The sequence below is a fragment of the Typopeltis vanoorti genome, chromosome 12 (genome assembly GCF_054136105.1).
Source record: "Typopeltis vanoorti isolate ZY-2024b chromosome 12, IOZ_Tvanoo_1.0, whole genome shotgun sequence".
In the NCBI taxonomy this organism is placed as follows: Eukaryota; Metazoa; Arthropoda; class Arachnida; order Uropygi; family Thelyphonidae; genus Typopeltis; species Typopeltis vanoorti.
Genome location: NC_143560.1, coordinates 138917338 through 138944172, shown reverse-complemented (window position 1 = coordinate 138944172; position 26835 = coordinate 138917338). Strand labels below are relative to the sequence as shown.

At 34.5% G+C, this 26835-nt stretch overlaps 2 protein-coding genes across 4 annotated transcripts in view; one reads left to right on the top strand and one right to left on the bottom strand.

Annotated features, from left to right (window-relative positions):
* LOC150101256 (uncharacterized) overlaps positions 1-5722 on the top strand; it is a 63503-nt gene extending 57781 nt beyond the window's left edge. The window contains exon 2 of the mRNA XM_090401849.1: positions 4600-5722. Within this exon, the coding sequence (XP_090257975.1) occupies positions 4600-5586 (987 nt within the window). The 3' untranslated portion in view covers positions 5587-5722. The remainder of the gene's footprint in view (positions 1-4599) is intronic.
* Positions 5723-11702: 5980 nt separating this feature from the next.
* Positions 11703-26835, bottom strand: part of LOC150101255 (solute carrier family 35 member E1 homolog) — a 119867-nt gene continuing 104734 nt past the window's right edge. For all 3 annotated transcript variants that reach the window (XM_090402267.1, XM_090402266.1, XM_090402268.1), the window contains one exon: positions 11703-19557. In XM_090402267.1, coding sequence (XP_090258393.1) covers positions 19363-19557 — 195 coding nt within the window. In that variant the 3' untranslated portion in view covers positions 11703-19362. The remainder of the gene's footprint in view (positions 19558-26835) is intronic.

The following is a 26835-nucleotide window of genomic DNA, read 5'->3' as shown; positions in this document are numbered from 1 at the left end:
GATTGAGCAACTCAATGACAAAGGAAAACCGATAATTGATTTGAAATGCTGATTCTCTAAAACGTAATTTCAAAATATATGAAACTACCATAACAACATTCACTATTTCTTAAAGTTTTCGTGTGTGCGATGTATATGAGAAACTAAAAAATTATTTTTTCGTCAAGCAAAATTACGGGTGCGAGATATACGCGAAAAAAAAAATCAGCTAACGCTTTTTATTCCCGTATATATCGAGAGTAGGCGAGGCCGTTTTTAGCCCTATCTAACTTTCGGTGACTGAGTGGGCAGTTCAATCTCCACTGGTACCCAATCAGAGATAGCTGGCCCAAGGCTATCACTAATTAAACGGCATGCAGTGAAGAGAGACGGATCAACAAGTGCCGCCATCTCGTGGTCCCTAACACTAACATTCGTATTTAATGTCTGAAATAATGTGGGTTCTACGGTCGATTTTTTTGAGTTTACAGGACGAAAAACCTGAGCTTCAGGGAGAAAAAACCCGCTTGCCCGTGCCAGAGATCGACTAACTCGGGAACCGGTCGAAAAAAAGCTTAGAAAAATTTTCTCTAGTTGCCGACTAGACTCGAAATCAAGTCTTCCTTCGTGCAACCAAGCACCGTGGTGTGCAAACGCTACACGTATACGCGAAAGCGAGTTATATTTGAGTAAATACGGTAGTTCTTGTGTAGGACCCAAGCAGCATTGATATCTTTTCCATCCAGTTCCTCTTTCCATTTTATTACCGTAAGCTGTTTCCTGAGCTTTTCATAATTACCAGTCTTCTAATTCCACATATATCCCTTCTAACAGACGTCCTTGAATGACTGGTCACCCTGCAAGTAATCACCTCGTTGTCGCTCTCACCAACTGGTGGAAGATTTGATTTGACATCCCATTTATAACATATCATCTGAAGAGATGATCAAATCCAACACTCTTGATCCTCATGTACCCTCCGTTACATACTGCCTAAGGTAATTGTCTTTCAAAAACTCCAAAAATTCATTTTCTTTGCTTCAGATTCAGTCTCTTGATTCCAGTCTATATATTAATCCTTAAAGTCGCTCATAATGATCACTCGTTTCTTGCTAGCTAGGCCAAATTGCCTATACGTTTCCTTCTCGTTATCAGGTCTATAGCAACACCCAACTAAATACTTCATCCTGTTTACCTCTTTTTCATATCATACTGCCTCAAAATTTCCACTATTTGCACCTTGCAAATCCACCTTAAATGGGCTTCATGAGAAATATCATATTCGTTCACTCTATTCCTGTCAGGATGTCAGCCAAAATAAATTTATTTTGGCTTGTTATAACAGCATGACTTCCTCAAAATTGACAGTAAAATAATGAAATTCTTGCTGTTTTTCGATAATTAAGAACGTGTAAATAAAGAAAATACATAATTTCTGTACTTGAAAAGCTGCACTTTTGGGTATTGCTAGCCATGAAATCCTATGGAAGGAATGCAGAAGTAAAAAATTAGCTGTTCAGCTTCATGGAAAATGTGGAGAATGCAATTAGTTTTGCTTTTTATAGAAGGAAATAGATGAAATGAAAATTTTTTCATTTATTTGTCACATTTACCTCTCCACATTTTCCATGAAGCCAATTTCAACCTCTGCACTGTGATTCCTAAAGCCATGCTCGTAATTATTTACACAATTCTGTTTCATTTGTAGTAGTCACCTGACCACCCATTGAAGATAATTCACAGCCATTTCTTCTCCTGGCTACATGGTGGAGAGTAATGACAAAAAACATTGGACTAGTTGCTTCCCATATTCAAATTCCTCCTTCCTATTTGCATCAAAATAGTTCCTAAGGCTTATAATTCCACCTGTCTCTTCTCCCTTGAGATTGTTGCATGCCTGATTCAGTCACAATCAAGGCTTCTGACATTAAGATAAAATCCAAAACTCTTCTCATTTTCACTTCATCATATACTTTTAAATTGTCTGAGAATCACAGAAAGTGGGTTCCCATATTATTTATTTCTTCTGTCCATTCTGTATTACCATAACTGAAATCTTAATGTGATCACCCACTCGTTCTCTACTTTCACTCACTTAGCAGATGGGGATGAATATAGGGTTGGTGAGATGGATAGTTGATGGAGAGATACCAGAGTGGTTTATTCAGGAGTTGAGTCCAAAAGACGGCTTGTGAGTAGTGGTGTGCCACAGATTTCTGTTCTTGGACCACTACATTTCAATTTGTTCATTAACGATATAGGAAAGGATCTGAGAGAAAGTGTTCACTTGTTTGCTGATGATGCCAAGTTGGATAGAGCAATTATGAGTGCACAGGATGTCAAATTTTTGCAAGATGATTTGGATAGTTTGGAGGACTGGGCTAAGAAAAATGGATGTCTTAATGTGGCAAAGTGTAAGGTTATGCATTTTGGGATGAAAAGATTAGCAGCAGTATATCACATTGGTGGAACTGTACTCCAGGAGATTGACGAGGCCAGGGATTTGGGAGTGTTGGTGGATAGGGAATTGAAGTTTAGGGGGCACATCGCAAAAGTGGCTAAATCAGCTCATCAAATCACTTGGTTTCTGAAAAATACTTTAACATGCAGAGACAAACAAGTTATTGTTCCTCGTATTAAACCTTGATAAAACCCCATGTAGACTACTGTGCCCAGATATGGGTTTCTTCTTGATGGGGAGGAGGTGGAGAGGATCCAGAGATGAGTGACCAAGATGATAGCAGGTGTGTGGAATTAACCTCATGAGAATAGGCTGAAGATTTGTGGGGTTGCAAAAATTGGTTGATAGGTGGAAAAGGGGTGATATGATTGAGACATTCGAATTACTGAAGGGTTTCTATAAGATTAATCCAGAAGATATTTTTGAGAATAGGACTGGTGGTGGGAGGACTAGGGACCATACATGGAAGCAGGGAAGAATGTGGTTAGCAAGGGTGTTAGAGCTAGGTTTTTTACTTGGAGAGTGGTGAATGAGTGGAATAAACTGCTAGAGTTTATTCCACTTTCAGTTGTGGGTGCTATGACCATGAATGAGTTCAAGGCGAGGTATGATAGATACTGCGTGAATGTCGAATAGTTGTTCTTGACATGATGTTAGGGCCTCCCTTGATGAGTCTGTCGACTCCTTGGAGTTGCCCAAAATAATAATTTCCCACACAATCCCAGTTGAAATTGTGAATAATGACACTGTCATCTTCCACACTGTCTAAATTTTGGATACATGTTTGTACCTGTTCCTTCTACATTGGTGGGAAGTGTACTTGCATAAACACTACAGAAACCTATACCTGCAGTATGTTGACCAGAGTGTAATTCTTGAATGATGGCAGACAGAGAGAGAGAGTGCTTAAATGGAGCAGTTGCCATGATGGCGAAGTATGAGGAAAAAGATACAATAAAATAACTTTGGAAAACAACTCCATAAACATCGTGCACTGCAACAACCAATCTTAATAATAAACAATACACTATAGCTGCTTATCTTTACAAAAATCTTTTTTTCCCCTTAGAGCTTCAACATAGTACACATTTTTTCAGTATATCTGCTAGTTGGTGGGCACCATGACTTTTTAGATTCCAGGAATCTTTCCAGCCACTTTAGTCTTCCAATAAGCAAGATAGCATGGCCTCATAATGGGAAATAATAATCTATTATTACTTAATTTCTTCAAATATCCATGCAACAATAGTATTCAAAGCCACTGGATAAAGTTTTCACTTTTCTATTGGTAGGAAATTGAAGACTCTTCAGTTTAGTTCTTATATTAAGATCCTTTCAAATATTCACAATGATCATTATCTCTTTGGAATGCAGGCCTGCAGAAAAGTAACAATGCCATTTCTGTTTGAACTGGTTGCAATGACATGGGCTTGAGATCACAAAACAGGCAATGCTTTACACCTACTGCATGCTTATACTGTTGGTTGGCTGCTGGATGTTTAGAATTATGGCTAAAACAACTAAGGTGTACCATAGTTGCTTCAGCTATAATTATATAATTATTATAAGAATTATTTTTTGCTTCTAAATATTTTGCAACAGAAGCATTTGGACAGATTTTTTCAATGTAACAAGAATCAAATGAGAGATGCTTTTCGAACACAGTAAAAAACTTTCCCATCCAAAATTCATATAAAGAATTCCATGTGTTTTTCTGCCAGTTCACTGCCGGAAGAAAACCAGAGTTTCTGGAAGAAAAAAATCCTGCAACCTCTGTATGAGACCAGATCCACTGAAAACACTCTGATAAAGGTTCTTTATGTCTCAGATGAGATTCAAAACACAGGACTTTCCAACCAAAGAACATTGTTAATATCAACTGAGCTACAGAAGGTTATCCTGTATTGTGGGTACCAACTAATCTAGAAACCTTGTAATACCTGCATTAGAAGCCAAATCCTCAGTAATGAAAAGACAAGCTTCCATACCACAATGGGATTCTTACCCACAATACATTGCTGGTACAAAGATGATTACATTAATATTTATAATGTAGCTAGGTTAATTTTAATTATTATTAATTATTCACTGTCTTTTTCTAAGAATAGAAATAAGGATATGCTGTTCATTAAGTGTCTTACGTTATTCTTTCTTTACAGAAAAAAACAAATCCTACTTTACAAGATCCTGAAGGAAACACAGCTCTTATGTATTCAGCATCTGTTGGACACTGTGATGTTGTTTCAATATTTCTGAATTTATTTCGATCCCTCAGTAGAACCGAATATGTAGGACAGAAAAATATTCATGGACTGACTGCTCTGCATCTTGCATCAAGAAACCAACATGATGCTTGTTCACGATTGCTAACGCGTGAAGCACAACAGTTTCCGAAAGTAATGCAGGAGTTTCCTGGCCCAAAAATTTTGGAGAGGGCACCTACACCAGGTAGTATAAAAGAATCAGATAAAATATGTAAGGATGCTACTTCAGATAGATATTTGTACTCTCCAGATAGTCAACAATTGGAGGATCAGAAGAATTTAGCATCAAAAGAAGTCATTAAATATGCATATACTCCACAAAGAAAACCAATTCCTTTAATTATGCATAAAGAAAATATGAAACATAACATACTTATCTCCAAAACACCACCACTGAAAAGCATAACAGTGCATTCTGATTCACCAAAATCTTCAGGGAATAAAGCAGACTGGAAAATCAATTCTTGGATCACAAATACATACAGCTGTCGATCATCTCAGAAATACTCTAAACCAACATTGGATCCAGTTGATGTTGCAACTCAGAAAATTCATGGTCCAGTGTATTGGGAATCAAAATACCACTTAGAGAAAAGGAGAACTCATTGCCTGAATGAGAAAGATCTAAATCTACAGGACTCTTATGGCAAGCAACATAACTGGGCAATGACTGAAAGCATATCTGATAAAGAATCCTCTGAGATAATAGAAAAAATTATTCCTCTTGTTGGATCATATAAAGATTCACAACCGCTGCCACCAGTCAGAAGTAGTAAAACTGACAGCAATTTGGATGCACAATTTACGGAAGAAAAATTAGATTTTCTTAGCAGTAATCTGGAAAAAGTATCGCTAACAAAATCAAATATAGCTGTGCCATAGTTTTGAAATATTCTGAAGTGGACTTTTGTATCAACATATTTTTAATTCCATAAATACTGTCATGATTACAATATTCATTCTGAGAGTGTAACAACTTTTTTATTTTTTTTTGCTCTTAAATATTTTGCAAAAGAAGCATTTGGAAGAATCAAATGAGAAACTTTACTTTTTACACACAGTAAAAACTTTCCCATCCAAAATAACTTTATATATATAATGGCAGTTCCATGGGGAAAGGATAGTTCAAGTTTTTTTTTTTTTTAACCCAAGGAACTGTTAAAATAGTATGTATGTGAAACATGTATGTGTGTACATTTTTTGTGTTTCCTGCAGATATAAAAACCAGGTTAAGTCAATACCATAAGATTTAAACATTTCTGGTTTCTGAAATAAGAGCCAATAGGCTTCACTTCAGCAAAGTAAAATTATTCAAAATTAAGTGGATATTCAGTACCACATTATTTCTTAGCCTAACAAGAAACTCAAAGATAGGAAATCTAATCTAAGAGTTTCATGCCGAATATAGAAAACTATAAATGAAGTTCGGAGAGTCCAAGCTTAAGCCAACACCTGTAGTGCAATGTTAGGGCAACTCGTAGTAAAGGTGGAGTAAGCTCCCATCACTGTTCTTAGTATTTTCCCATAATGTAAAACACAGCTCCTATTCTACATTATGAGAGAAGGTACCCAGACAGTCTGGGTACTGACCTTCTCTCAATGTAGAACAGGAGCTGTGTTTTACATTATGGGAAAATACTAAGAACAGTGATGGGAGCTTACTCCACTTTTACTACAAGTTGCCATAACATTGCACTACCAGGTGTTGGCTTAAGCTTGGACTCTCTGAACTTCATTTACAGTTTTCTATATTCGGCATGAAACTCTTAGATTAGATTTCCTATCTTTGAGTTTCTTATTCGGCTAACAATAAGAATGTGGTACTCAATATCCTCTTAATTTTGAATAATTTCTGGTTTCTTTCAAATCAATACATTTATCTATTTTAAAAACAATTCGCTTCCCCAAGCTATTAAAATCTCATCTACTACCTTTTAAAAAAGACAGGAGAATTGTATAGTATACAGTATTAAGGAAATTGACAAGGTAGACTTGATAGTAATTAAAAATACTTATTTTCTATATTTTGCCAAAGTTAAATCAGCATCTTCAGGGATTAATACAATGGTATTAAACACATGTGCAGAGGCACATTTCAGTAACAAAGAAGAAAACAGGAGAGATACAGGGGAGACCTAAAGTCCTATGATTACACCACCTATTGGCTTTGGGTGGGTGCTCTTGGCCAGCACTGGGCTGACTGCCTGTGGATGAGGGTTTCCCATATGTGGAGTATCTAATACACCCATATTTGTTTAGGTTGGGAGAGTTGGTAAGAGCTGCAGCAGATTCGAGTAAAAGCCTCTTGAACTTAAATTTAATTTGGAGTAACGTGGCTTTTTTTCATCGACTTCTGTGCCTGGTATCCAGGGCATGGTCTGCTGATCCTGAGGGGCTGTAGTGGTGGACGTGGATGTAATCCAGGTGCTCTGCTAGATGGATGTTGGCTGTCCTGCATGTTTGTCCATAATAAGAAAGGTTGCAGCTGCAGGATACCTGGTACGCTCCAAAGGTTGTAGCTGGTCTTTGGAAGAGCAGATAAGGTAGCTTTTTGTGTGGTTTATAAGTTGGTTATAAGATTTGCTTTTTGATATCTTGGACACCTTTTCTGAGACATCATGGATATAGGGAATGGCGATGGATTTGCTGTAATCTATGTTTGCAAGGAGGGGGGGGTGGTATGTGGAGTTATAATTTTTTTTTTATTTGGTGGAAGGTGTAGCCATTGGTCAAAAAAGTGTTTTTTATATGGGCAAGTTCTGTGTTAAGTGCAGTGTTTACCTGAGCAAATTAATTTTGCCCAGTGGACTAAGGTTTTTATAGTTCCAAATTGTTGGAGGAAAGACGTGAGTGTTGATGGATGTATCTACCTGTGTGTGTAGTGGTGGTGGGGGGGGAGTTCTGTAAACTGTGAATGTCAGGAATCTATTTGGTTTTGTAACTTAGATGTCTAGGAAGGGCAGATGGGATAAGAAAGTGTGTAAGGTGTCCCAGCCATGTGGTCAAATTTAAAACGCATCATCCACATAACATAGCCAAATAGTGGTTTAAGTGAGAAGAAATTTAGGGCATCCTTTTAAAATGTTTCCATGAAAATGTTAGCCAAGGAGGGGAGGGGAGTCAATGGCTGTACCTTTGATTTGTTTGTAGTCCTAGTTCATAATGAACTGAAACAGTGCCGAGATAGCCGGAGGAAATTCTGCTTGGATCAGTGCCAAGGCATCCTTAAGTGGGACATTTGTGAATAAGGAAGAGACATCGAAAATGACCATTAAGTCAGTGTGGCAGAGTGTGAGGCCTTGTATACTGAACTTAAAATGGGCTGAGTTTCTGATATGTGATGAGGTATTGCCAGTAGTCAATACATCACATATGTTGACTGCATCAACACTTAGCTGTGTATGTTGGAGTCTGCTTTGAGGATAATTTTGATTAACCACGTTGTTTTTGGGTGGTCTTGGAGGGGTCGGTAACTTTGTTAAATTTTCGAACTTTTTGATATGCTGACTTTTTATTTTTGCGAATTCCTTAGCAACAGATGCATTCGAGATGTCTAAGAGGATCATCCAAAGGTTTGCATTCAGTTTCATGGAGAGCTCCTCTTGCAGCGTATGACAGCTTCTTTGAGTATCGGCAAGCACTGAGCACATTGCACCAATTTGTTACCGTAGTAGAGCAAAACTAGTGCGCTTATAAACACAATGTTTTGTCGGAATGGAATTGGTGTTTTAATTTTACACAACTGGGGATGACTTTATTATCCCTACACTGTTTAAGGAAGGCTAGACTGTTGAGTTCTCTTGCTAGTTTCAGTTTTAACTTACCGAAATTGTGGGCCTTGGGTGCAACTATATTTCCATGGACAATAGTAATCCTGGTGTTTAGGCTTATACAAGAGAATTGTAATACAAAAGAAACACTGAATTCAATTAGCTATACAGATTAGTTATTTACATAAAATTCATGAGACATACACTCTCTCTCTCTCTCACAAAAAAAATTCCTTTCCTAAATTCTCTCTAAGAGTTACAAGTTCAGCTTTTCAATATAATCACTTCCCAAATAAGAGTTGCTCATTCTAGATCAAAGTTAACACTCTTTGAAAATAGATAACCTTGTACTACCACAGGACTTTTGTGTAAACAATATTGTAAAAATTACCCTGCTTTAGAAAGTTATCTATTAAGAGAAAATACTTAGCATGAACTGTTGGCTTTACAGCTCTCTAAATAAACATCTTATTTTCATCTTGCTTTCAGTATTATGAAATATATTCACAATCATGAAGAACACCAATCAAAAAGAAAAAAACAACCTTCTGCTTGATACAGAATGCTCTATCTTCAGTGTCAGGAACAAACTCAAGTTTAAAAAAAAAAAAAATTGTAGACCAAAACTAGTATTGGAATTTGCTCCTTCCAAACTTTGAGCTTGTCCTTTAAAAACAAGAACATTACAGAGCCCTAGATTTTTTATCTTCTGGTGATCATACACAATTTGAAAGAAATAAATACTTTCAGATAAATCAAAAGGTCTCTGAATATATTCCTATAACTTCTTTCTAAATGGAACTCACATTCTCCTGCTCATTGCAATCTTCCCAGCAGTGAAAACATTGCTGATTAGCTGTGCAGATGCCTCAAAAGTCTGTGCATGCGTACGCTAGCTTCAAATTTCTGGTGTAACTCAATGGCACTTTCCTTAAACAGTAGGAAGAAATAATGTGTCTGCATTTAAGCATTTTCTATAAAAAAAAAAAAGTTTTCAAAAGCTCTTTTTCTTGCGGCTAGATATTTCACTGTAATATATAGCCGTACTCTGTATGCATGTTGGAAGAAAATTTATTGTACAGCTTCACTTCATTAAAGTAAAATAATGATAGTTTCTTGATATCTGCTGGCTGAAATGTAGTGCACTTGAACTATGAAATCTGCCAACTCCGAACATGGGTGAATTTTCTCCATTACAAAACGTCAAAGTTTAGTGATACTTTATAACATAAAGATACAAACTGTTTTAATGATACATTTTACAAAATGATTTATTAACATAATTCTTTATTCTCCTTATGTAGATAAAGATAAATGAATTTAATGATAATAGTAAATTAAAGTAACAGTAAATGGGGGGGGAAACAAGTTTTATCTCCGTTTCTTTCTAATTTTTAAAATTAAGATTGCTTAATTATATAAATTGCCTAATTGATAAAAATGTGGTGTGTCTATATGAAAGTCATCAGATACTCCATAGAACAATGCAAGCAACCATCACAAGAAGAGATCTGTATGCTCATTCAATTGCATGTCTGGTATGTGTATTAATTATTGCCTATGTAAATATTTTCCTCCCAGAAACATGGGTTTGTCATCCTGTAATACTGATAATTTGGCCAGAAGATCACAGGCAATTAACTGACTTTACAGCATTTGCTGATTTAGCTGTAATTGGATTGTTTTCAACCCAAGCCTATAATGCATATCATAACATATATGACAATATACATATTTATCATATGATGTAACATAAAGTATTGAGTAACACCTCACATAATGCAGTTTGTAATTAGTGAAAAATGCATTATGGTACATTTATTGTAATTCTATAAGAAGGGCAATTATATATATACTGATTACATTTCACATTAACAGTTATTCACTGCATCGCAATATGAATGTGTTACAAAATTAAGGTGAAACATTCTTGAATGGTCTGCATTTAAGCATTTTCCAAAAAAAAATTTTCAAAATCTTTTTTTCTTGTGGCTAGATATTTCACTGTAATATATAGCTGTACTCTGTATGCAGCTAGATATTTCACTGAAATATCTATCTACAAGAGCACAGCATTACACAAATAATTGTCTGTCTGGAGCACATTACGTGGAAACTAACTCGTTATATTAATGCTCTGCTCGGCTGGTTTCAGTTAGTGCCTAATATTTTCGGTACACATTAACTGCACTATTTGAATTATTGCTGTACTTCTTTAATGAAATACAGAGGTCTGAGATATGATAATATGCTTGCCACTGCTAGCTTTCTCATCATTATGATTATGTGTGCACACAATCTTAGTGTTTTCTAGCTGCAATATAATGATTTCTCTTACTTTCTCAAGTAATTTGGCTGTATTCTCATTGTTTGCATAATTATTAACCTTTTCATGCATGAATTTTTATATTCATTTATAAAAAATTATAATGATGATACAGTACCATTTACTCTTACAGTATTACCATGAATTCATTAATTTTGCTAAATTTGTGCCCTGTATATGTTAAAAATTATGTCCTCATCTGAGGACATCATTTTTAGGTCCTCATATGCATGAGAGGCCCTTATGCATGAGAGGGTTAATAGCTGTCATTAGGGGAAAAAACTTTCATGCTTCTATTTTGTTTTATTTTAATGAATACCACACGAATCACTCAGTTATTCTGGATTACAGCTTCCTTTCATCTCTTTTAAAGCATATTATGCTTTGTCATACCTTAGATATGGCTTCACAAAAAAACACAGCAGCAACAACAAAAAAGGAGACTACACAAGAAGCAACAATGTAACACACCAGGGCAACATAATACCACACCAGGGCAACGAGTTGCCCTGGTGTGGTATCACCTTACCCTAGTCCTGAAGATACTTCAGGCGCAAACTTTGTTTGCTCACACTTGGATAAAGGATAAAACTAATTTTATTATAATGTAACACACCATACAAACACAATGTGACATCTGAGTAGATAAATTCCAATCCTTGACAAAGCCTCACAATACAAAGCAAGGCAAAAGCTGGTGGGTGGATGATCAATAAATAATGAGGTTACTAGTAATGGGATTAATACAATTATTCCTTTTTTTTGTAATATATAACAAGTTACTATTTTTGTTTTAATTCAAATCTTGGATCTTCAGATAAGCTAATAGCAAGTGTTCTATTTTTTTTGCATGTGACCAGTTTGTAATTATGGTAATTAACACACAGCAGGAATATAAAGAATTCTCAAAGCAAAGACCATAGGCATTTTATTCTAGATTATAGTCTGTCGTATTTTTTGAATATGATAATGTACAATTTTAATGTACAATTAACATTACATTATATTATATAGCAAGCTGATGTAACAACACTTAAAATAGAACTGGGAGAAAGATTTTTTTACTTGTCAAAGCTTAGAAACATTGATAATATTGAATTAATACAAGAATTTATACACAATTCATATTAACTTTAGCTGAAAATTATGGAAAACAATCTCAAATTTAAGCAATTATCAACTGACATCAGAATTTTACTGTATGCTGAAACAAATATAATTGCTAAAACAAAGTAGAAGCACACAAGCAAATATTTTGTTTATAAAACTACAAACATAAATTTATTTTTTGAAGTCCATAAATCAGATAAATGCTATTAGAGAAGTGATCAGATACCAAACTTAAGGTCTAAACAAAATAAATTATTTAGACTATTTTGAACAACGCACCTCACATACTTATGAATCGGTATCATCAAAAATGATGGCTATATGAATATTAGCTTTTATATCCACTATTAGGAAGGCCAGCATGATGATATGACATAACTTATGACATTAATTCTAATGGGCAACGTGTACATATTGTACATGCATATAAATTGTAGATGTTATATACAATAGTTATGTATAGTGAATGCAAGACATTTTTTACATGCTACCTTCAGAGTATACATGAAATAACTTTTCATGTATATCATTTAAATCTGTTAAAGATACAGTATATTGCAGAAGTTTAATTTTTCCACAACTCTTATGGCAGTGAATATTTGCACCATGAGTTAGTTTTTGCACTGACTTTTCATATTCACTGTTTTGTGCTGAGAAGACATTTATTACATTCCATGAACAAATAACTGAAGAGAATGACAATATTTCAGTTACAGAATAAAACAGTGTTATTTGTTGTACTTTAAAATATCGTTTATTAAACACAGTCCCAAGCATTTAGTTAACATTTACTGAACTATTCCAATGATAGACATATTCTCCCCTCCATCAGCACTTGACACACTAATATCTATTATAAAAATAAATTATCTTAACAATGACATTCTGTTTAATGCAAATATGTTTATTATGGAGTGAACATTAGAAAAAATATTATGCTATCAATAAAAAGTACATATATTGCTAATGTGCCTGTTATATACATATATAATAAACTAGATATCTGATCAACAGTGTGTAGATCAGATATCTAGTTTATTATACATTTGTTATTTTGTTTCTGTTGGTTATATATATATATATATATATAAAACCAACAGCAACATAATTCTTGAATCTTATAAATAGCAAACAATTATTAGGAATAATATATTTCTTTAAAATTTTGTGTACTAAATATATGAAGTATGGTTGCAAGATTTAATCTACTCAATATCCATAAGAACTCTCAATCACCTTTGACAGGATTATACAGATGAAAATCTGTATAATCGGTAACAAGAAGAAAATATGATTCATTAGCATATAATACTCATTAACAGCTTACACAGTTAAATTAGATAAATAATCTGAATAGGATCAAATTTTGCTATGTGGTATACTGTCAAGTATTTCTGGAGAGGAACAAAAAAAGCAACTTGGTATGGTATAAACAATATACATTCCTTGAACAAGGATCCAAAAGCTAGAAATTATTAACTAATAAACAAATATTCTTCTTCAAGTGTCATCCCCTAGAAGCACATTGGTAACTATGTCATGGAACTTTTTTCTTTCTTTTGCTGCTGTGGAACATTTATGGTAATTCAAGCCAGTCCAGTCCTTAATGTCTTCAAACCACATTCTCCGGGGTCTAACTCTCCATCTTTTTCCATCCAGTTTCCTTTCTGAATGCCTTCTTGTCTAGTTAGATGTCCAAAATATTTAAGTTTTTGCTTTTTAATTATTCTCATTAATGTTCTTTTCATTTTTGCTTCTTAAAAAATCTTCATTTTTCATTTTCTCTGTCGATGATAATTTCAACATTTTTCTTATGGTCCACATTTCGAAAGCGTCTAATTTTTCTCTGCTTCTTTATTTAGAGTTCAAGTTTCACTGCTGTAGAGAAGGCTTGACCAGATTGATATAATCATGCACTTTGTTTTCTTTAAGTTAATAATTAATCCCACGTCTAAGCTTCTGTTGTAAATTTCTGTGACTATGTTTTGAAGATCATCTTCAGATTCAGCTATAAGGACTGTGTCATCTACATACCTGAAGTTGTTGAAGTTCCTACTCCTGACTTTTACACCCTCCAATTCTGCAATATCTTTAAAAACTTGCTCACTATGTAACTTATACAGTAGGGGTGATAAGACACATCCTTGTCTTACTCCTTTTTTGATTTCAAAGTTATCAGAATATGCATTTTTATATCTTATTGAGGCCATTTGATTCCAGTATATATTTGTAATTATATGCAGATCTTTTCCTTTTAACCCATCATTTTGTAGGATATGTATTAATGTCTTGTGATCTATTGAATCGAATGCTTTGATGTAATCAAATAAAACAAAGATATATGCTTTTCTGGTTTACAATTTCGAGGCTTCTTTCACATAACGTTTTCAAATTGAAAATCTTGTACCTTTGTCTTTTTTTGAAAACCTGATTGAGTGGCTTCTATTTCTATTATTAACTAATAAACAAATATTACAAGAAAAAATACAAGGGTGGTCTGAAAAGTTCTCTGCTTAACAATGAAAAAACGAATTTATAATTTCAAAATTATTTTTATTTTTCAACATAATCTCCCTTAAGACTAATATATTTATTCCAGCGATGTTCCAGTGCCATCATCCCATCCCTATAGTGGTTCTCAGTAAGATCTGCAAAATACCCCTCTACAGCTGCAATCATCTCTTGATTCAAAGAAAAACGCTGACCAGCGATGGAGAGTTTTAGTTTTGGGAAGAGACAGAAGTCAGAGGGAGCCAAATCTATGGAACAAAGTGGATGTTCCAACAATTCATAGTGAATGTCCCTTAATTTTTCCATTGCCAAAACACCTTTGTGGGCAGGTGCATTGTCCTGATGAAAGATGATTTTTTTCTTCTTCTGCAAACCGGGTCTTTTCTCACAAATTTTTACGTCTAGCCTGGTTAAAAGATCAGAATAATATTCCCCAGTTATTGTTTTATCTTTTCAAGATAATTAATAAACAAAATGCCTTTAGCCTCCAAAAAAACCGATGCCATGACCTTTCCTGCTGATGGAATCAACTTTGTCTTCTTTGGCGCTGAACAACTGGCTTCTGTCCACTGTTTGGATTATGTCGTGTAATGGTGAATCCAAGTCTCATCCATAGTAATAAATCAACACACAAAATCAGTTTTATTCTTGTTAAAATGCTAAGTTCACTGTTCAGAGATTTAAATGTGAATGCATTTTTGATCTGCTGTGAGCAAGCAGGGCACCCATCTTGTGCAAAGCTTTTTTATTTACATTTCTTCATGCAAAATGTATCCTACATGTTCTTTTGAAATGCCTATAGTCTCAGCAATTTCATGCACTTTGACTCGCTGGTCATCCAATACTATATCATGCACTTGATAAATGATTTCTGGTGTTGTTACACTTTTTGGATGTCCTTCATGTGGATTATCTTCACGGTTGGTACAGCCATGTTCAAACTTGGCAGCTCATTTTTTCTTGATTGTCAAAAATGAAGGAGAAGAATGCTGATAAACTTTTATGAACTTCGAATGAATTTATTTTGGTGTTAAACTTTCTTTTACAAAGAATTTTATAACCGCTCGATACTCAGTTTTATCCATTTCAAGGGATACAGACAACACTTTTGCTTCAGACAGCTGTATAAAAAAACTACTTGATAGAATGACTTGGAATGTCACACGGATGCTTTTGACAAATGTCCAAACTTAGAAGAAAAGAAAAAAAAAAATCTTGCTGATAGTGTTGCCATCTATGGTCAAAGCCAAGAACGTTTCAGACCACCCTCGTATAATTCAGTTGTTACTTTTCAGAGAAGTAAAATTTTTTGAATTAAAAAAAAATGTGGTTGTCAATGTCACTGATTTTAGAATTTTTTTTTTTTTTTATAAGTCAGGAAATTTTTTGACCTTTTCAGTTATCTTACATCACATCTGCTACTTTTTAGAATTGTCTGTTAATGTTTAATTGCAATGTTGTGATCTTGTACTGATGATGCTTATACTTGGGCAAAAATTCTATGCCTAATAAAGTATTTTACATGAGTTTTTTTCCAGTTATAATTTTTTTCAATGGTAATCACATTCAAGAGGAAATATACTCATATAATAATAGGAAGAGAAAATTGTTTTTTCTTTTGCTTCAAGGATAAGTATAAATGAGTTTTGAGGAGGGTGGACTGCAACTTGCACAAATGTTTTCTATATATTCTAATCTAAGGTTAGAACAAAGAAAAATATATATATATATATAAAACAAAATAAATGAAACAGCCAAAAATAAGTTTTTTACAAGTGTATGAGATAAGTTGATAATTTTGACAGCTCGGTAAGCTTAATCAAATGCCTGTGGCACAGGAAAGGGAGGGAAACCTGAATAACATACTCAACAAAGTAAAATGGAGTAATTATCACTTGTTACCCCCCATATTAAATTATCAAAGTTTCCAGAGTAGTCTGCATTTTGTCATGCAAGTTCAAAGTAACACCAACTGCTTGTGTTAACAGAAATACTTTCATGGATATGGAACTGATGTGAAAAGGATAATATGCATAACACATGTTCAAATAATAAAATTTACACTATTATTATTCATTACTTTTGTTTTAATTCATATAATGGGAAATGTTTGCTTTGAAATCTGGAAGTGACTTTGCAGCATTTTCCTACCACTGAATGGAATCTCAAATCTTTAGGTATATATCAACTATGAATAATAACTACTTTGAGGGTGGCATGTTATACAGTGTTTAAAGCAACTTCTAAATCTGTCTATTCTCAAAAACAAAAATCATTAAAAAATGCCATATTAATAGTCTCATTACTTGGAGGTAGTATTCTATTTCACAAACCCACTGCTCTTTTTACAATGCCATAAAGGTATGTGGTTGTAGATATTCACAAAGATAAGCCAAGTAAACTCTGCTTTTATGTGGTTTGTTTTATAATCTTGTAAAATTTATCCAATTTGGAATTTATGCAACTTCTATACAAATTCAAAATTCCATATAGAAGAGAAGATGCGTGATTTTAAGCATTAAAAATTTCATCCTTAGTTCTTGGCATAGCAGCAGCAGAAAGTTAAAAAAAAAGCTAAATTGGGAACTGGAAACATTAAATACATGAATTTCATATAACTGAGGACCTACAAGAAAGAATAGTTTGTAATGTCCAATCCAAATCAAAAGTGAGAAATAAATTTTTAGTAAGGATAAATATCAAAATTGATAAAAGCAGTTTAAGAGATAAAAGGCATTCTGCTACTATCAGCTTTGTTTATAAGACATTTGATTCAGTTCCTGGTTCAAAAAATGCAAAAGTTACTTCTTAATGGTATATGATAAGGATAAAAAGGAACAAAATACTGCTTTGAAATTGAAGAATTAAAATAAAGCCATTTACTTACAACTAACTCAATTTAATTTTGTCAAAACTCTTAAGTCTATCATTAAATAAAATAAATACTATAATGCTTAATCCTGGTGAAGCAAGGAAACAAAATGCATTTAAGGCTCAACTCCCAAGTGGAGCTTGTTCTTTGGTTGCCAACACCCTATAATTATAATCAACTTTAACCATTTAATTAATTAAACTACTATACTTAGTGAATTAAATTATTAATATCTTAAAATATGAAATGTTCAACATGTGTTATAATGAAATGGCACCTTACAAGCTAATGTAATTCATTCATGGATTCAAAAATTTTATGATTTCAGTTGTGCACTATAAATCTTAAAAATTTGGTACATTAGTGAGGCATACAAGTCATATGATTCTGCACAATTTAACTCCAATATGATCTAATTCAATACAAACAAAAACTAAAAAATTAAGATAGCTTGACAAAGTTTAAACAAATTCTAAATACCAATATATAAAATGTAATATTTACATTATTTAATTATTATATTTAATTCCCATAATATAAGCTTAATGTTGTCTCCAACACTAATTAAATGTGGACCATGAATTCTATAAAAAATTTATTTTCCCTGGGAAATCAACAGGAGAGGAGAAAGGGAGATACAAAATATATAATCATCAAAGAGGAAGACATCTTATAAAGTATTTAGAAACACTTGTTCTAGAAACTAACAAGAAAGCAACAGCATCATGATAAAAATTTAAAAAGTATGTTTGTTAGTTACAATATGACATTTCAGATTAAAGTTTACTTTTTATTACAGTAGATACTTGCTTGCTATAGCAAACTCCTAGGATAAAAGAAACAATTTATTGATCACCTTCAATTACAAACAGAAAAGGGACACAAAGTAATAAAGAGCTAGCCTGTGTTAGTCAACTTAAGGTATTGGCACAGTTAATGTGAACAAGTTAGTTTTCTTAAATAGGAGATCTAAAGATGGACCATTCTTCCTAAATGGACAGACATCTGTGCATTTAGGAAGCTTACTTATTCACATCATTGTAACATTTCAAAATGTAAACATTAATTCTGGATTTTCATTTTGATAATTTCATAACTCTTCTTTCTTATGTCTCCTATTAATATCTGCATTTGCATACATACTTTTACATGTTGTTTTGTGTACTTTATGTAGGCTCCTGTTAATCCTCTTTTGTTATCAATGCAGGATGAAAGGAGGAAACTGTGATATAGTTTCCTCCTTTCTGTTATTTTATAGTTTTAATACAAAATGTAACTGAATTTTATGCAGTTTCTCACGTGATTACACTTAACAGCTGGATTTTTTTTTTTTTTGACATTGGTTGATATTATTTGCGAGGAAATTCAGTTGCTATTATGATGGTTATGCTTTTATTGTTTGCACCAGTGAGCTTAAAACAATGCTGGTTCTATGGGACTTAGACCACTTCTTGTAATTCATAATTTTATGGTGGTGTTCACTGTAGTACTTGCTACTGTATATTATTTCAAATATTCAATAAAATTTCATTTTGATACTTATATTTATTCATATTATTTTCTTTAGGAGACCATTAGGCATTAGATTCAGCAACAAAAGATTTGTTTATAGATGCATTTCACATTGCAGCAATAAGATATACTAGCAAATATTTTATAGTCATTTTTTTCCTGATAAATTTGATCATCTACGTATACCTAAACTTAAATAAGTTATAAATAAATATTTTATTTCCGCAACCTAAAATCAATTTGACATTGTGAATGACAAGTTATACCGAGGAATGTAAACCACACACACACACACACACATGTATATTAAAAAAATAAATATTCATTCAACATAAATGCATGTCACATATCCATTTAAATGTATTTCAAAAAAACTAACATTCTAAAAAACGCTTTGGAGTTTAAAAGACTAGTAAATTTACATCTTCTTAACACCTCAAATTAAAACCATTTGAAATACAAGCATGAAATACAATAATTTAAAAATATATATATTGTAATAACTATGGTATTAATTTTCTTTTGTAAATAAAATGCTTAACTTACAAAAAAAAAGGCTAAATATTCTCTATAATATTCTTTGGTGATCCATTGGAAATTACGTGCATATAACCATTTTGTAAACTAAATTTTGTATCAGATAAATGATGAACATGGTTACTGGTTTGATATTCCTCTAACATATTGACATCATTCTTGGTATAAGGCAAAATATATCCCTGTTTCTTAATCACATTAGAATCATATTTAGCCTGCAAAAAATGAATAAGTATGAATATTTGTGGTTAAGCATACAAATATCTGAAATTTTATTTTGCAATAACAGGATACTAGAGAATTCTGCAGGTAAAGAGAAAGTAAACAAAAGAGATAAATAGCAGTTCAAAATATTGAAAGGTGAATTTCATGTTAATCCTAATATAGCTAAAATTCATGAATTTCCCCATTGTTAACACTATATAGAAACAAGTCTCTTGCTGTATCAAGGTAGGTAAATACTATGGAAATAGTTCAGCAGTTGAATTAAGGTGATATATAAGAAAAATTAACTTGTGAGAGAACCTCCGAAACTAATTCTTGTTAACTAAGTATTGTTATTTTTTGCCAAACACAGTTAACATTCATCAAGTTCAAAATATGGCAACAACCATAAAATGGACAGCCCTTAGCAATTGAAGAAACAATCTTTCTCTTACTACCAAAGAAGTGCTAGTTATATATAATGCAATACCAAGGCAACCTGTTGTAAAGCCAGAGGCCTAGGTAATATACAAAAAAATTTGAGAATGAAACCATTGTTGTGACAGCTGTATCGGCTAATTAAAGGGAAGAGACAGGATCCATATAAAATAATAATAATAAAACTTTGTTTTCACAAATATATATTAAAGTCTCAGTTGTATTTCATGTAATATAAGAACTAAAGACTGGCCAAGAGCCAAAACTTGTGTTCTAGTCAGTAAATTACTAGGTATGTATCTCTTTCAGCATGCATGCAGAATGTCAACATATCACTTTTATTTATTTATTATTATTATTTTTTTTTAATTTAAAAGAATATTTATGGGATTATTATTATTATTATTATCTGAGACCTCCAGGGAGTCAAGGACTCATCGAGGGAGGCTATAAATCACCCAAGCCAGCCATACCTTCCCTTAAATTCATTCACACTAGATGCACTCACTATCCCTAAGAGAAAAACCTAGCTATTATGACTGCAAATAAATTTAATTTCCATGGATGTCCCCGTGTTCTTTCCCCACCTTCCATATAAAGAAAAATTTCATCACTTGATATCCTATAACACCCATTCAAAAGTTTATAGACCTCTATATATCACCCCTCTTTCCTCCTGTTAACCAGTCTGCAATCCACATACTCACAATCTGTCCTTATAATCTAAATCCCATAACCCAGATATAATCTTTGTAACTCTTCTTTGCACCCTTTCCACAGCTTCTATATCCCCTTGGAACCCAGGAGACCAAATCTGCACACAATAATCCAGGTGTGGTCTTATCAAAGTCTTATAAAGATGCAAAATGACTTCCTTATCCTTACAATGTTCGCTTCAACATCACAATTATCCTGAGTTGTATTTGCAACTTTTGCTATGTGACCTTTGAACTTTAAATTCCTATCCACCAATATGCCAAGATCCCTTGCCTCTTCAGTTTCTTGTAGCATAATCCTGCTAATATAATATGGTGCTGGAACTCTAATCACACCAAAGGGCATAATCTTTACACTTACTAACATTAAATTGACAGTCATTTTCGTTTGCCCAAATTTCCAGTCTATTCAAATAATTTTGTAATTGCTGAATATCAGTAGCATCCCTGATTGCCCTGCCTATCTTTGCATCACTGGCAAAAATTGCACATCTGATGTTAGATCCTTCCTGATGTCATTAATGTTTAGACTGAACAATAATGGCCCAAGGACAGAAACCTGAGGTATATTACTGGTCACCTTAAATCTGGAAGATTCACACCCACTATATACCACTTTTTGATATGTCTGTCTGTCAACCATTCCCTGACCAAATCAAGAGTTTATATTCTAATCCCATATTCTCCAGTTTATGCAACAGCCTTTCATGTGGTATCCTATCAAATGTCTTAGAAAAATTCAACATTATCATAGTGTATCCATTCCCTTTATCCAACTTGGCCATAACATTGTTATAAAATATGAGCAGATTGCTAAAACATGACCTTCCTTTAGTAAACCCATGCTGTTTCTTGTAGCTTATAGTATGTATGTCTACCAATTTCTGTATGCAAGTTCTTACTAACTTCTCTAAAATCTTCACCACCACACCAGAGATACTGATAGGTTGATAGTTAAACACACCAGTTTTTGCAACACCCTTAGACAATGGAACTATCATACATTCCTTTCCATTTCTGTGGTATCATTCCTGAGCTGAAACTCAAGTGATACAAACATGTGAAAGGCATAACCAATTTGGCTGAACATTCCTTTATCAAACAGGCTGATATTCCATCTGTCCCTATAGACAAATTCTTATCCAGGTTATGCAACAGCTCTTCAACCTCATTTTCGTGCACCTCTAACTCTTCACCCAATGTAACAGTAGCACTGCACCATGTTACATACACCTGGTTGATATATCTTAGGAAAGTGAGCACTCATTAACTGAACAATCTCATTAGCTTCCAACACTCGAGTACCATCTGCATTCAATAAAGTTATTCTTCCACATTCATTCTTTCTTTTACTTGCAGCATAACGATAAAGTTCTTTGGGATTGCCTTTACCTTGCAGGCCAATTTCTTTTCATACTCAAAATACTCATAACTTTTCTGGCTTGAGCTTTATATATTTCATAACTCCTCTCACTCTTATTCTCATGATATTCTTTCCACAGGGAGCCTGTGTAGCTCAGTGGATGTGCCGTTTGCACATCATGGCACATGGCCACACGAAGGAAGACTTGGTTTTGAGTCTAGTCGGCGACTAGAGGAAATTTTTCTAAGCCTTTTTTTCAACCAGTCCCCGAGTTAGTCGATCTCTGGCACGGGCAAGTGGGTTTTTTCTCCCGGAAACTCAGGTTTTTCGTCCCGTAAACTCAAGAAAATCGACCGTAGAACCCACATTATTTCAGGCATTAAATATGAATGTTAGGGTTAGGGACCACGAGATGGTAGCACTTGTTGAGCCGTCACTCTTCACTGTGTGCCGCTTAATTAGTGATAGCCTTGGGCCAGCTATCTGATTGGGTACCAGTGGAGATTGAACTGCCCACTTAGTCTCCAAAAAGTTAGATAGGGCTAAAAACGGCCTCGCCTACTCCCTGTATATACAGGAATGAAAAGGCATTAGCTGATTTTTTTTTTTATTCTTTCCACACCATCATCTTCTTGTGGATTTCTTGCATAATAAGGTTGGACATCCATTTCACCCCGAACCTATTTATTCTTCGAACACTAGGGATACATCAGATACTGATTCATTTAAGCACCTTTTCAAAGATTCCCATGCATTGCTGACACCATGGGACCAAAGATAGTATTCTCCTAAGTTGATCATAATTTCCAGCTTTGTAGTTCAGCATGTAACCTGTTTTAATTGGAGCATCAATACAATTAGATACTTCCAAGAAAGTAAAGCATGATAGTGGTTGCCAATTGGTGATAAAATAGCCCTATTCTTGACAGAGAGCCCTTCTGATGCTATGAGCAAATCCAACACTCTTTGACCTTGAGTTCCTTCTTTCACATGCTGCTTGAGAAAGTTGTCTTGAACAATTTAATAAATTCCTCTTCTTTCTTAACATGAGATTTCTCTTCTACCCAATCAATGTTCGGAAAATTAAAATCACCCATAATGATCATTTGTTTGGTACCACATGGCTAAATTAGCGATGCATTTCTTTATCCCTTGCAACTGAGCTGCCACGTCTGTAGCAACACCCCGCCATATATTTCATTCTGTTAACCATCACTTCACACCAGATAGTCCAACTCACTGCTACACGAAACATTGTTACCATCATTGTTTTCTTGTGTTTCTACCCTAACTGGACTTAAGTCATCCGATATCATTAGTAGTCCTCCTCTCCTATCTCTTCTGTCATTCCTAAAAATAGTATACTCATTACACTCGATCGCACTTACTATATCTGATTCTGATAGCCAGGTTTCACTAATGCCAACAATCTTAGGCCACATCGTATTCAATAAAGCAAATGAACTCAACCCCTTTGTTTCTAATGCTCCTGGCATTTGTGTATAGACACAATAAATTACCACCTAGCCTATTCTTATAATTAGATATGCAATCTATTTGGTCTTGTTCTACAATTTTCTCTTTTCCCTCCCCAGATATACTTAAAACACCCGAACCTAATGCATATTATCCATCATCACATACATAACCATGTTTGAAGACATTTATATCTTTATCATTTTTGCACAGCATAGGTGAACTTTCACATTTTTTCCATTCCTCCCTTGATGATCTGGTTTTCCTGACTCTCTGCATTAGCTCTCTTACCAAGAAGTAATTTCTCCAGGCTTCTGATTGCAAATGAATTCAAGTGCAGGCCATCCTTCTTATACAAGTCTTTTCTGCCATCAAACACATCTTCAAAACTCGCATTCATATCTTCTACACAGCCTTCACATGAAATCATTTGCTATCGTCGCCCTCCTTCTTAACTCAGCACCGTCATATCTGGGTAGTAATCCAACAATTTTTACTCTCTCACATTTCTTTCTCACTTCTACCAATAGACCTTTCATATCTTCTCTCACACAATATTTGTCACTACTTAAATTATATGTTAAATTATATTAAATTATGAGAACTACCATCTCTTTTATTTTTATTTTTTGTTTTTCAATTATGTTTGTCATATTTTTAATTTTTGCTCCCAGGGAAACTAGAAGTAGTGACTCCCTGGGCAAGTGCAAATTTTAAAATTGAGTCACCATACCACAGAAATTAGAAGTGTGTGTTAATTTTCTATAAAATATCAATTATTCAAATAAATAAGTTGCTACCCATTGAAAATAAAAGCATGCATCTTACCTTGCTACCAACAATGAAACAGTGACTCTATTGTCATGTAAGAAAAACCAGTCACAGAAACATACAAGCATTATAGCATTACATAAGCAGGTTCTCAGGCATATTAAGACAACAGAAAGCAAGGTACTGTGTAGAGTAAAGTGGGAAGGAGTGTTTTCATATTAATTATTAGAGATTTTATTGTAAATTTAGCCAGAGTCAGTTGTGATGGAATGTGTGCATTTTGGAGTTGGAAGTATTTTTCTGATACATTCTTGTACTGTTTCTTTCTTTCTTTCAATTATGGCAGTTGCCAAAGATTTAAAGATTATCTTTTGCACAGTATCATACAAGATTTGTAGCATGCTTCACCCATGGCATGTATACATCTTATCAGTTAATCTTGAGTGAGGATATGATGCCTGGAGAGAGAGAGAGAGATACAGGTACCACAATAGAGAGGAAGTGAAATGGTATGAAAAATAAGTTGATTCACATGAAGGAGGGAATAGAGATTTGAAAGGCTAACTGATGTGAGGCTAATATGAGCAGAAGTGAAAATTATGGTGGACCAGGAAAAGAGAGAGAAAGGAAGTTGAGAGGGTAGAGACTGATTCATGGTATGCATACTAGCACTCCCCAACATTCTAGTATAGTGTGCATACTAGAATGTTGGGGAGTGCTTTCTGGAGGAGGAACAAGAAGTGCAACTATGGTAATGAAGTGAGGTAAGAACATGGAAGAGATGATTAGTGATTACTGGTACAAATGATCTTCGGGTATCATGAATTGCATGGCAAAAGATCTAAGGTTAATGTTAAGAACTGTGCAGTTGAAAAAGCGTGTGTGTGTGTGTGTGTAATATCAAAAAGTAATATCATTCATTCATTCATTAATAATGAATAATATGATGCCTGGTTGGCCGAGTGGCGAGCGTATCCGCTCTCCAGCCAAAAGGCTGTGAGTTCAAATCCCGGCGTAGGCATGGATGTTTGTGATTGTCTGAAAATGCTAGTGGTGATGGTTGGTGGTAGATGCCGTTGGTGTAGATGAAGGTAGTTGTGGTTGGTGGAAACAGAGAGTTGTGGAGTAGGTGCCCTCCCTCGATGAGTCCTTGGACTCCCTGGAGGTGTTACGTAATAATAATAATGATGATGGTAAAAGAATGAGTTAAAAGAGGTTGGAAAGATCATCATCATCATCATCATCATCTTCCTTATACCCTCTTTTTACCTTGCGGTGTCGAGGGTCCATTGATCATCGGACCTCAATCCGTTTACAGGATAAGGTGGTCAGCCTTATGCCCCGGTGTATCCCATGGCCTGTAGTGTTGAGTTCTCAAGGCCAGTTTGCCTGCTTGCGGGATGAAAAACCCCAGAATAAACTGGGGAAAAAACCCTGCTGTCCACGCCCAAGACTGGCTAACTTGACTATGGCTGAGGAAGATCCTTCAGCTCCTCACGTCACCGACGGGAATCGAACCTAGGACACTCCTTCCCCAGGCATATGGTTGCGAGGCGCATAGCTACTAGGCTAACCGCGCAGATGGTTGGAAAGATGTGGATGTTTGGAGTACTTCCTAATACTCACTTGCTTAAGGAACAACAATCTCTTTAGTAGGCATCTCTTCAGATGCCTACTTCCTTTCATGTTCAAATGCATCTGAAGAGATTGTTGTTTCTTAAGCAAGAGAGCGTGTTGGGGAAGGGAAACTAGAGTTCCTGTGGTGGATGAAAGCAGGGGTGGCCTCTTGTGTGGATAGGAGATTGCAGAATGTGTGGTATATCGTAGAGTCAAATGTAGCCTTGGGGAATAATAATGGGTAAAGGAATTCTAATAATGCACTGATGTTTCTTTATACAAATGCCACGAGTATCAGGAATAAATTAGCATCACTGATAGCCTCAGTATGTCCAAAGATATTGTTGGAATCAGTGAAATTTGGTTGACCAAATCACATCCTAACAGGAAGAAGAATATTGCATGTTTCAGCAGGATAGGAAGGTTAAATAGGGTAGTGGAGTGTTATATATGATAAATGATGATTTCTGTCTCTCAGAGTAGACAATTTGAAAGGAAATCACACACTACTAGTTTTGGGAATGTATAGTGTGAGGTGAATTGGATGGAATATTTAGTGAGATGTTGCTATAGGGCAGGAAACATGGGGGATGATAAGCAAGAAATGTTTAGGCAGATAAATTTGGCAACTGCAAAGTGAAGATCATTATTAGAGAATTTAACTACAACAGCATAAAATTGGGCACAACACAGAGCAGTCCAAAAGTTTGGAGGGACAGATGTCTTAGGCAACATGTAGCGGAATCAACATGAGAATCAAGAGTTTTGAATTTGGTCTTAGCATCAGAGGATCTGACTGTAACTGAGATGTCATTCTTGACACAGCTGTAATCTTGACTTGGATGATGCCTTGATATAAAGTAATATCAGAGAAAGGAATTTATGTGAAATTATAAGGCAGATGACTA